Source organism: Cyprinodon tularosa, unplaced genomic scaffold (genome assembly GCF_016077235.1).
Source record: "Cyprinodon tularosa strain WSP-4 unplaced genomic scaffold, ASM1607723v1 ctg598, whole genome shotgun sequence".
NCBI lineage: Eukaryota > Metazoa > Chordata > Actinopteri > Cyprinodontiformes > Cyprinodontidae > Cyprinodon > Cyprinodon tularosa.
In genome coordinates, this window is record NW_024039338.1 from 202,501 (window position 1) to 215,151 (window position 12,651).

At 42.4% G+C, this 12,651-nt stretch overlaps 1 protein-coding gene across 1 annotated transcript in view; it reads left to right on the forward strand.

Annotated features, from left to right (window-relative positions):
- The window catches only part of LOC119797735 (drebrin-like protein B), a 22,651-nt gene extending 15,866 nt beyond the window's left edge, over positions 1-6,785 (forward strand). The window contains exons 12-15 of the mRNA XM_038306937.1: positions 94-147; positions 2,371-2,465; positions 2,556-2,619; positions 6,530-6,785. Of these exons, the coding sequence (XP_038162865.1) occupies positions 94-147; positions 2,371-2,465; positions 2,556-2,619; positions 6,530-6,672 (356 nt within the window). The 3' untranslated portion in view covers positions 6,673-6,785. The remainder of the gene's footprint in view (positions 1-93; positions 148-2,370; positions 2,466-2,555; positions 2,620-6,529) is intronic.
- The last annotated feature ends 5,866 nt before the right edge of the window (positions 6,786-12,651 follow it).

The window sequence follows — 12,651 nt, forward strand, 5'->3', positions numbered from 1 at the left end:
TGTGAAGGAGGAGAGCTGGGCCACAGAAGTTGGAAATGTGTTGATTTGCTAATTAAACACCATGTCTGCTTTTCTTTGTCTCATTGAATACAGAGGAAGCTGAATGGTCAGATGAGTTTGATGATGACGCAGATGAACATACTCCAGGTAATAGTAAAAACAGTGTCTGAGTCACTTTACAGAGCTGGTTCAATTAAGTAATACAGACAAATACGTGTTTCATCTAAGGAGACCCTGTAGATTAGACTGAGTCACTGACTTGCAGAATTCTCTCCTCCTGGAGGAATATGGAAGGCTAAAAAACAATCATTTGCATTTGGTTGTTGACTTTTCAGCAATCACTTAAAACAGAGGAGAAAGAAACTTCCTTTTAAGAACGGCAACCTCCCACAGAAACAGAACCAGACTGTTGTGAACAGCCTTCTGCCATGATTGAAATTGAAATGAAAACTAAAGAAGCTAGAAGCAGTGATATGAACTGTTAGTACTAAAGGGGTGATAGAATGCATAACCGAGTTTCCATTGCCATAGATGAATAATGATAGTTCAGTGGGTGAAATGGACGTACAGAGAAGTTCAAACCCCATCAACACCTCCTTTATCTGCAAATCTCACAATTCCAAACTTCCACCATAAAACAGGCAGAATCCAAACGAAGCCCCAAGTTGATATTAACTCGGGGATGTTGCCTTATTTGGTTCTGACCTGTACTTTTGTCATGACCAAAAAATGACATACAGTAAATGCAGTGTTCCAAGCTGCACAGAGAAAGCGGACAATTTTCACAGTCTTCCCAGGGAACCGAAGACTCGACAGGTATGGATTATTTGTATCTATCAGAAGATCCCTTCAAAGTTTGATGCTCAGCTGTTCATTTGCTCTAAGCATTTTACCAAAGACAGCTTTCAAAATCTTGGACACTTCAAAGCAGGATTTGCTAAACCTCTTTTACTCAGCCCCTGCTGAGTGGACCGCACCGGGCATTGGAGCTGAGCCGTGAGCTCCGGGGCTGGTCCGGGAACCCCGGCAACCAGGGACGGAGCAATCAAACCCGAGCCGGTGAAGGTATGCTTCCCCAGGCCTGCCTTAGGTGGGGGGAAGAACAGGGCCGTCGGCCCCTCGGTCCCCAACCCTGGAGCTCACAGCTCGGTTCTGCTGCGCTGTAGTCGACCAAAATCCTGGACAATTTTGAAATTCCCTCTGGACATTTTTATAGGTATGAAAAGTAGGACATGTCCGGGAAAAAGAGGATGTCTGGTCACTCTACCATATGAACAATTAGATGTTTCAGTGAGTGAGTGCTTGTTGCTATGTTGCGCCTTTGCTCAGCAGCTTCACTCGTTGTAAACCAACCAATGAGCGCACAGCTTGTCGTGGGAAAAAAGTATTCAACTATATACCCTAGTTAAATAAACGGAGATCGATGGATTTCACTCAGTCGGCACATTTATATATATCTTTGCAAAGAGAGAACAGAAAAGTAGTCAGAGTTAAAACAAATTACACACACTTTGGTTAAACAGTAATATGTTTAAACATTGAGAAAGAATCTGATTTGTTATGGGAAGAAGCTATGTCTGGTCTACAAACACCATCCTGCAGAGAAATGTGTGACCTTGAGAGTGAAACAGAGTTAAAACTTTTATAGTGAGCAAATAGGATAAATGAATATATAATAGAAGAGAAATCAACATTTTTCTGACAACAAATATCTAAATATTCATGAGCATTCCATAAAGGAAGAAAACCTGTCGTTTCATTCTGGGGCTTTTAACCAGGCTGCATTAGGGCTCAGAGAACAGCTAATATGCCATTTTCAGCCTAACCAATGTTACACACCCTATTCAGAGACCTTAGGGACCAGAACCAAATACCCTTTAGAATCATTCTATCACCCCTTTAAGAGAAAAGTAAAAAGTTAGTTGCAGTAATAGCTCCTCAGGTGAAAAACATAGCTAAACAGTTGAGCTCTAAATCAGTATTAAAGTCTAGAAGATAAAAAAGCCCTGAAATTCTTGATATCACTAGTAAACCTGCAGATTGAAAGTGCATTACAATAGAAAGGTATAGCTGAGACCAAATCATGCTAGACTGACAAATACAAACTCCTATGGAGACTGTAGACTTTAACTGTCAATATCCAGAGAAACTCTCTCTCCAATCTAAAAAAAAAAAACTATGTTGTTTGTTGTTGTTTTGGAAAAGTCAAACAATATAAATTCCTTTAAAGGCATGATAAAGTATGGATCTAAACCAACCAGAAACTTGGGTCTGGGCAGTTTTCCATAGAGGACTTTTATACTGAACTTTTGGAAATATCTTCTATTTAATCCCACTTTTTTTTTTTCCAATTATGTCATTCTCCCACAGTGGGAAGTCCAGTTCATTACGATCTGTACCAGGCACCAGATCCAGTACAGTCTGCTGAGAATCTGTATGAAGATTTTGACCAGGATACAACTGAGGTGCAGCCAAACTCATCTGGGAAAAGTTTTGAAAACAGATCAATGTTCTCTAGCCCTTTTATTGAAATATTTTTTGTGTTTTTAAACTAGGCTGAGGAGGCTGCTAACAATGGCAAGGGGTGCAGGGCTCGAGCTCTCTACGACTATCAGGCTGGTATGTAAACACACACTGCTGGTTTCTGTGCTTGTTCTGGTAAAAAGCTTGTAGCTCCTGCAGAATGTATTTTAGTCTGAAACTAAATGCTAACAATGTGCAGAAAAAGATCCAACAATCTGGCTTTAAACTGGAATACATTATTGTTTAATTTCAGTAAAACTATTTCTACTTAAATAATGCTTGAACAATAAGGAAGAGAAGTTTTTAGAAATATATCTACTATATGTCTACTTTCTTTAAAGTCAGAAATACATTATTAACCAGGTTCACTATATCTGAAACAAGTCGTAGGGAAGTCATATTTAAATTGAAATCATTCTGGCTTAAACATGTATATAAATTAACTCTTTATCAGACGACATTGTCCTAAAAGTTAGAAAATTTCTATCAAAATCTTAAAATGTGTGATTTTTTTTTCAGTATTTCATGCAGGTTAGTTAGTTATACGTCAGCCTGAACACCTAAATTCAGCCAATCATATATCAACGGTGATCTGTCAATCCAATTTTTTTGGTCATAGCATCTTAATTCATATGTCGCAGCTAAAATATGCAATGGTTGAAATAAGAATAATTTCCTTTCCCATTAAAAGGGGAGTCTTCTCAGGGGTCATGGCGTGCTCTTCCACAGTATTTTCGTCCCAATTTTCCTCCTCTAAATAAAAAATTTATGACGGAGGAGACTCATCCACGACCTCCGACACTAAACTCTCCTCCTCTTGCATGTTTCCTCTGTCCATAGTGTTCCTTGACAGCGTCGTTTCTAAGTCACCAATTTAGTGCTACTTGGTCCCAATGGAATTTCCCAATGGGAACCTGCTAGCACTAAGTTGCTAACTGGTTAGCAAGATGCTTCCAAGACACCGGCCACAACCAAACTTGCTTGTGAACCTTCCACCACAACAATCCCGCCCACTTGATAACCGACCAATCACATTCCCTTTATTCACTCGTGTAAAGTCCTGCTCATTAAGGGAGAATTGAGAAATGCAAATGTTGGAACAGCCCCTTCCCTATGAATTTATTGGAAGTGAAAGTCTTGATCTTTAGCCGGGCATACACTGTAGGATTTTTTGAATCGTTGCATGCATCAACAGCTCAAACTGTACAATGAAACCGCAGGGCTCACGATGTATGTTCTCACACTGTGTGGCCCGATGCTTCGATGCGATCTACCTGCTTACACTGCACATCTAAAAACCACGCCGGACTCAGCTCCACAGAGAGATGGCGCTACTCTGACTCATCTTTTCGGACCCAAATGAGTAGAAGAGGAATATGAAGCTCACTGGAGTGAAATGCGCTGCCTTGGCAATTTGTGCAATTTAGTGCTGAAAAGAAAAGGCGAAGATGTATTTGGACAAATACATGGCTGAGCAAACATGGCTACTACAGTCAATTTTACAGAAAAAACTCCATTTCACTCATTGCACCCCCACCATGCTGAACGAAGAATCCTTCTTTGCTCACTGAGCAGCTTACGATGGCCGACTGAATTTCAAACATGTTTGATTTTCTCCCGATCTTATGATTCCTGATTGGGAGGTGGTCGTGAGGCTGATCCTCCCTCGTTACCCCCCTGTATACTGCATGACGCACTACGCATGATCAGGCTGAACGTCGGCCCGATCGAAAACATTCTCACACGACGAAGAATCGGCCTGAAAAGGGCAAAAATCGAACAGCGTATGATAGCTTTAAGGCATCGAGACTTGTGTGACATTGATGAAAAAAATCTTAAGAAATCAACTAAAATATCAGGGAAAGAATGATAGAAATAATGAGATCTGGTTCATCCTTCATATAGGTGCATATATAAACCCCAGGCTCACACCGACTCCGGTCTTACCGTTGCGGTGCAGTGGGTGCGGCGCCGCAGTGATTCCAAGTCATTAAAAAGACGTAAACCTCTCTCACCGGCTGCTGAGCTGTCCGGCTGTGGTTACTGAGACACTCCGGCGCTGCAGAAAATTCAGCAAGAAAGCTATCCTTGCGGCGTGCCGGAGTCCTCCGCAACAAGCTCTTGCAAATATCCTTATTTGGGCCGTGTTATCGCGTGAAGTTACGTGAACTCAAGTGAACTTCTGTTCTCGCGAGTTAAATCTCCGGACCTGTTGCCGGAGCCGCAGAGCCGCACCGCACCGTAGTCAAAAGGGCGGTGTGAGAGGGGGTGTGCGGGAGTTGCGGTCTCCGTCGGCTCGGTAACCGCACCGGAGCCAGTGTGAGCAAGGGGAGAGAACCAAAGACTAATCATTAGATTGGGAGCAGGTGTTAGAGGAGTCTAGAAGGGAGCTAGGGAAAAGGAGACTGACACAAGGTGGCAACAGAGGGCAAACAAGAAATACCTAAGAACTCAAATACAATACAAAATAACTAGAATAACACAAAACGGAAATAAAACCAATGAAAACTCAAAGATAAAACTTAAACAGAACCAAAACCATGTAGGTTTGTCACGATACTAAACTTTTCAACTCGATACCGATACTAAGTAAAATATTCGACACTCTATGTCATTTTCGATGCCACAAGGATAAAAACAAAGACTCCAAAACTCAACAGAAATTTTTTCATTAATAAACAAAATACAATAAATAGATAAATAAATACAATAAACAATATTTTGAGGTTGTATGCTGTGCACAATATTAAGCAAGCTTGATAAAAAAAACTTACAAAATTAAAATTAAGTGTTCCTTCCTTGGCTATGCTTTACACACATAACAATGACACTAAGCAAACCGTATAAGAAACAAAAATCATTCTCAGCAGCTGCACCTGTTACAGAAAAATGTCTGAAACCGAAAAGTGTAAAAAATTATTCAATCACACAGTGTTCAGAAAGTGCATTTTCCTCTATTCTGCGCATAAGATGAATGACTGTTTACCCCAGGCTCACACCGACTCCGGTCTTACCGTTGCGGTGCGGTGGGTGCGGCGCCGCAGTGATTCCAAGTCATTAAAAAGACGTAAACCTCTCTCACTGGCGGCTGAGCTGTCCGGCTGCGGTTACCGAGACACTCCGGCGCTGCAGAAAATTCCGCAAGAAAGCTATCCTTGCGGCGTGCCGGAGCCCTCCGCAACAAGCTCTCGCAAAAATCCTTTATTTGGGCCGTGTTATCGCGGGAAGTTACGTGAACTCAAGTGAACTTCTGTTAAATCTCCAGACCTGTTGCCGGAGCCGCAGAGCCGCACCGCACCGTAGTCAAAAGGGCGGTGTGAGAGGGGGTGTGCGGTCTCCGTCGGCTCGGTAACTGCACCGGAGCCAGTGTGAGCAAGGGGTTAGGTGCCACTCGTGCTAGAACTGTATCGATACTTTTGAAAATGAGTTTTGTATCCGGATACAACTTTTCAGTATCGATACTTTTTCTGAGTATCAATACTTTTGACAACCCTAAAACCATGTCACTTTGTGGTTGGACGCGGTGCTGCCCCAACTTGTTGTCCACCAAATAGCAAAATAAATAGTTTTTCAAGATGATGCAAAGTTAAATATGACACCTTTACCATTAGTTATAAAACAAGAAAATAAAGTCTAAGGAAATAATCATCCAGAATTGTGGAAAAATGTTCCTTAAAGAGGGTAGTGCAGTAAAACATCTGCTAATGTATTACTTTTACTTTTATACTCTAAGTAGTTAAAAAAAAGCACTTTTACACTTTTACTGGAGTAAAAAGGTTAAGTTAATACTCTAACTGTAGGATTTATGTTTCTACCTGAGTAATAAACATAAATACTTTTGACACCTCTAACCACATCTGACATATTCCCAGCTCTACCACAGTAACAATCTATCATCATACGAAGCGTCACTTATTATTGGGTCATGTGCTGAATTAAAAAGTTTAGAGCAGCATTTTGAACTAAGCTTTCCATTTGTGTCACCTGGATTACCTGTCCTCCACAGCTGATGACACTGAGATCACCTTTGACCCTGATGACATCATAACAGATATTGAAATGCTGGATGAAGGCTGGTGGAGAGGTTATGGACCTGATGGACATTATGGCTTGTTCCCTGCCAACTATGTGGAGGTCATCTCTGACTAACCCTGAAATTAACATCGATGATCATCTCAGTGCCATTTTTTTCCCTCACATTGTAATTTGTTTCCCACCACATTTGGAAAATAAAACAACAAAAAAATGTTGCCAACCATGAATGCTGCCTTTGCCTCAAATGTTGCTCTTTTTTTGTTTTTTTTACTGGGCTTCTGTTTAGCCAACAGTTCTAATATTTCACCTCAAGTCTTCAATGCGATGACAGCCTATTATACAGCGAATGTTTCAGAACAGATCCAGAACCAAAATGCAGCTCAGCTCACACTGTGAATCAGAAGTCAGTTGTATTTCCAAAGGAATGTCAGTTGTTTGCATTTAATGCACAATCTTAGAGTGACGTAAACTCTGAATTGATAGCGCTCATTTGATTTGCTTGTTGAAGCCGATGGACAATCAAGATCCAGAATGTAAAACCCTGTTTACACCAGGTTATTCCTTCCTATGGAGCTGTACATGAAAATGGTTTAAACTAATCTCGATACAGGCTTTTCACTTTCTGGACCTGGACTGCCAACTTCTAATGGTGCATTCATACAAAAGAAATACAACTGGTTAGCAAATCTGAATGGCAACTTCACTTGGACTGAGACAAAACAAACCCATGCCTCCCTCTGGGGTTCTGTAACCCATCAGAGTTTTCCATTGGGCACCAGAATGAGGGAGAGGGGTGGCTGGCTGGGGCTCGCTCTGCAGCCAATGTAGGAGAACTTATGATAAATAATTCCTTTTAAAGTGAAATCAAAACAGCTTTTTTTTTTTTTTTACAGCCACCTACAGATCTATACGGAATTGTCATAATTATTTTCTCTATATTCTATATTAAAAACCATTCTATATATCAAAAAAGCCTTTGTGATATCTGACTGTGTCAATATTTATTTCTTCACTAAATGAAACAGTAATAATTTATTATTGTCTAGACTTTAAATAGAAGGAGGTGAAATGCAGTTCCAGACTAGCTTTAAATGTGGTGATGTCACGAATACGCTTCTGTTCCAATTAACCGAGATTAATTCAGGTGCTGTAGATGGATGTCCCGATCGTTTTGATCTGCCCCACAGTATTCATCAATCATATTTGGGCCTTTTCACTTCCTGTTTGGATTAACGGAGTGTTGATACTGTCCAGATGATCTCCATCTGAATGAAGTTACTTTTTCTGTGATATCTCTGTATCTAAGTAACTCTAACTCTAACCATTTTAAAACATAGCACCTTCTGCTGCACTTTTCTACTGAGCACTTGTCAGTTTCACACGGTTTTATTTCTGATAGTAAGGAGTAGCTAGCTTAGGCTAGCGCTAGCTTAGCATCGCTATGGCTTCTCTCTCTCCCTCCCTTGACTCTTTTCCAACTCTTCCTTCTTCCTCTCCTCTCTCCTGCTCTCTGTGTCAGATGTTCAGTTATTCCTCTGCCTCCTTTAGTGATAATGGGATGTGTAATAAGTGTAGTATTTTTGTAGCTTTGGAGGCGAGGGTGTCAGAGTTAGAATCCAGGCTTCAGGCTGTTGAACATCCAGGAGTTAAAGTAGCCCCCCCCACGTAGCTGTCCTCCAGCAGTGCCTGAGCAGCCAGGCGATTGGGTAACTGTACGCAGAAAGCGTAGTCGTGGATCTCTGCGCACTGGTCACCACCAACCCGTTCACGTTTCTAACCGGTTTTTCCCACTCAGTGACACACCCACTGAGAAGCCCACTCATCACATTTGTCAAAAATTAGAAGGATTTGTCCCCTTGGAAGGAAGGCTGTAGCGCCCCGGGGGCCTTCTCACCGGTTCTTTTCGTGGGAGCAAGTTCTTTACTACTCTTAACTCAAACTGGTTAACACTAGATGTCCCAGAGATTTTCAGTTTTCCTGCAAGCCCCCCCTCCCCTCTGCAAGTTTGTGTATTCACTCTGCCTTGCTAACTGTCCCTATTGTAATGCAAATAACCTGTGATATGACCAGCCCTTCTACATTAAGACTGGATAAAGGCTGAAACAAACTGGCATCAAGACCATGTTCCAAGCACTTTTCAGTACCTGCCCCTGCAACATCATACCTTTTTGCAGGAATATATTTATATGTCATATCTAAATCTTTTATTTAGGCAAACCTATTGAACAACCAGATATCATAGAGGTCCTAGTTCCTGAGCTGAGAACAAGTCATAACCATGCTTTTCCAACAAGGCAAGGCAGAGCCTATTTCTATTGTCCATTCACCAACAGACTCATTTATATTGCAAAGCTCACTATATGAAAGAAAGAATAATTGTATTTTGTCTTGTCTCGCCTTTTTATGTCATTCAAAATTTAATCTGAGGCCCCGTCCACACGAAGTCAAAACGAACACGAAACGCTGATATTTTCCAAAACGTTTGCCGTAAAGACGGAGACGTAAAATAAAAGTGAGCGTCCACACGAATGCATGAAAACGCTGCAAAATGTATGCCAGGCCTGTAAGTGGCGCTGTGGTGCCAAAGCAAAAATAAGCGACGAAATGTAGGGCATGCGCACTAATATTTATACATGGTTGCCCTGCGGGTCTATTTTCGTGGTTAAGTCAAATTCAGGTGCTGAACTATGTGGTCGATATTGCTCTGTTCTTCCTGGAGATATTCCAGAAGAAGAAGATTCTGTTGTAAGCCCGACCAGCCCGACAGCAGGGTGAGTAGCATTAGCAGCAACGGCGCCATTGTTGTTGTGATGTGTCGCGCTTGCGTGTTTAGAGGCGACGCTATGACGCATGCGTGTAAAAAAAAAAAATGCGGTTAGGGTGTAAACATGGAAACGCGAAAACGGCGTTTCAGAATCTTCCCACTCTGAAGGGTGAATAAAAAAATTATCGTTTACAGACCCCTGAAACGCCGGCTTCGTGTGGATGAGAGGCTGGTTTGGTGAAAAATTTGTGCGTTTAGGCCAGGGTTCGTCTTCGTGTGGACGGGGCCTTAGAGAATGACAAACAGAATGCCTTTAGTATTGGAGTAACATTTATGTCACAAAAGGAACAGCCCTAGTCTCTTCATCTCACAATGCTGTCTCATGTGTTCTTCCTTTATTGCCTTTTCTTGCATACAAATGTTATGAAGTTAATTTGCAAGTAGCAGAATTAACTTTGGTGGACTCTCTTTGGTCCCTGTGCACGGCTTGTACAACACATGCTCGTCTGTTGCAGCCAAGGTTGTATGCCAAGCCAAGCCAAGCTTGAAATCTCAATAACTCTGAGTCGATCTGCTGGGCCTATTTATTCTGGGAGCTAGACTTCCCACCCACAACCTTTACATTTCCCCCTGCCGCCAGATTGGAATTTGAGCTGGAAACAGGTTTGTTCATGAGCGGATGATGTTTGCTTGTTTGCCCTTTAGTAAATAGGGCAGATGGTCATTGTTGTATAAATAGTCTTGTCAGCTGATGGAGATGTTTTCATTGTACAGATCAGTTGGGGGGACTGGAGCCCAATTCCCACCCCAAACAGCTCAATTTTGAAAAACAACAGACAGAAGGTATAGCCTCAGAAAGTTTTTTTTTATTTCAGATAAAGAAAAACAGTCTACATATGGATAAAGCACTAAATATAATGTGGAAAAATGTAAAATGCAATTGTCCCATCTAGCAGTTTCCACATTCCCATGGTGAGCCTTTCCTACATTTGCCACAGGTAAATTTGCCGCAGTGGACGCAATGTTCAGTACATCTGTTGTTATTGCAGAGTATGCGCACCTGGCATTGAGTCTTTTTCTGCTGGGAAACTCTCATCTCACGACGTAGCTGTTTTTGCTCTTCCTCTTGTGTCTTTTCCTGCTGGAGCCTGTTTTTGAGTTCCTCTGAAAGCTCCAGCATGAGCAGTCGACGACTTTCTTTGGATCCTGTACACGCTGTGTACAAAACATGTGCATTTGTGGCGGCCATGTCAAGCAGGTTATAAAACACAGCCATAGGCCACCTCCGTGTTCCTGCACGCACAGAGTAGTTGCACAGTTTCTGGTCCATAATATCAACACCCCATTTGAGATGGTTGTAATCAACCACAGTGTTTGGTTTTTGTTTTTGAATGTCCACAATTTCCACTCTGTGATGCATGGTACTCAGAAGACAGACAGATTTCTTTTTTTTTGTCGCATACAACGTCAGCAAGGCACTTCCAGATTTGAAGACCTGCGTGGAGTGCAACTGGCGCCCCGAGGTTTCCTTTGCAGTTGCTGGTAGCTCCCGACGAATTTTGTTGATGGTGCCAAGCAGAGTTGTATTTCGCTGAAGGAGCCTGTTAGCCAAAGACAGAGAGGTGAAGAAATTGTCCATTGCTACAGTCCTTCCCTTGTCCAAAAGTGGTTCCATCAATTTCAGAACAACGTTCTCTGACAACCTCTCTCCTTTTGGACGAGTGGGATCCTTTCCCCAGTAAGGGATGGCATTACACATGTATTTTGTGTCCAGATCTGCTGCAATCCAAAACTTGATTCCAAACTTGTCAGGCTTGGATGCAATGTACTGCAAAAAGGGACACCGAACCTTGGACGGAAACAGCTGCTCATCCACAGTAACATGCTGTCCTGGACTGTAGGACGACACACAGTTCTGAACAAACCGCATCCAGATGTCAGAAATTGCTGCAAATTTGTCATTGTGTATGCGTTCCTTGCGGGTGTCCTTGTTGTCAAAACGAAGGTACCGTCTTATTTCAAAAAAACGGTTACGAGGCATTATGGGTTTGATATCTGCGTTTCCGAATTTATTGGCCCACATGTGTCGCATGGGACCAATGTAACCCATGGCAGCCCTTCGAAAAAGGATTGCGAGGAAAGCCATCAGCTCGTAGACACTCATCTGCCAGCTGGGGTTTGTTCTGCGGGCCTCGTGGACTGTGCAGTCTCTGATGGTCAGCATGTTCATATCCAACAAACACAGGAAGCTGCGAAGGCGGCTTGTGATTAAAAAAGTAACAGAGTTTATTCCAGATCAGGTCGTTATAGGACAGAGAAAAAGCTTGGAGCTGGCACAGCTGTGGGCTCAAAAATCACGTCCGCGAGTGTCCGGCAAAGATTGAGCCCTGAACAAGGTCATCTTCTCCTTCTTATACCTTATGAGTCTATGTGTTGGATCAGGTGGATGCTTTGCTGTCCGTATCAGAAACTGACACGCCATCCATGTCTTGAACTCCATGCAGCTTGCTTCTATGCTTCAGGATTACAGATAGCTCTCCTCTATCAGACCGGCTACTAGATGTGCCAATATCCTGTGTATTTTTAAAGACACGAACCCTGTCCTGATTAGATGACCTCCGTACACACAGTGACATCCACAATGTGAAGGAAGGCCATCCGCTCTCTCTAATCTGGCTAATAAAGTAACAATGCACATGATGTATAAAGAATAAACCTAACATGATAATAATCCACCTCTCCTTGGTGACGCTTTTGAATATTTCTCTCTGATTATTTTACAACTTGCGGAAGAGTGAGCGCTGCATAGGGTCCAATGTAATTCTCCCAGCGCGATAGGAGACCTCGCTTTGAGGAAACTACAGTTGTAGCTCACTGTCTTCCTCGCTGTGGTTGGGGAGAGGTGTCTGTTTTGTAGAATAAATCATCCGCAGACGACTTAATCTGGAAAAGCCCAATCTGTGAATATATTGCCAACAGTCTGCAGTCTCTCTCTGCAGCGAGAGAGAGGAGAGATTGCTTGAGGTACATTTGCCCCCTAATAAATAAGCCAGATACTCATTATTGCATAAATATTCTTGCTTTCCTGATCCACAGCTTCCCAGCTCATGCAGCTATTTTCATTGTACAGATCAGTTATCGTCTGATCGCTGCTCTGGTGGCTGCGCTGAAATCATCCTGATGTTGGCGACACTGATGACGTAGACCTAGTTATATTTAATTACAAATATGATTCCCCCCCTGCTCTCAGGTAAAACACTCTCAGAGAGCGAAACTTTAGCTGAAACCGAAATTGAAGGGGGTGGAATGGTTCTCCAGCCTCATGGGGC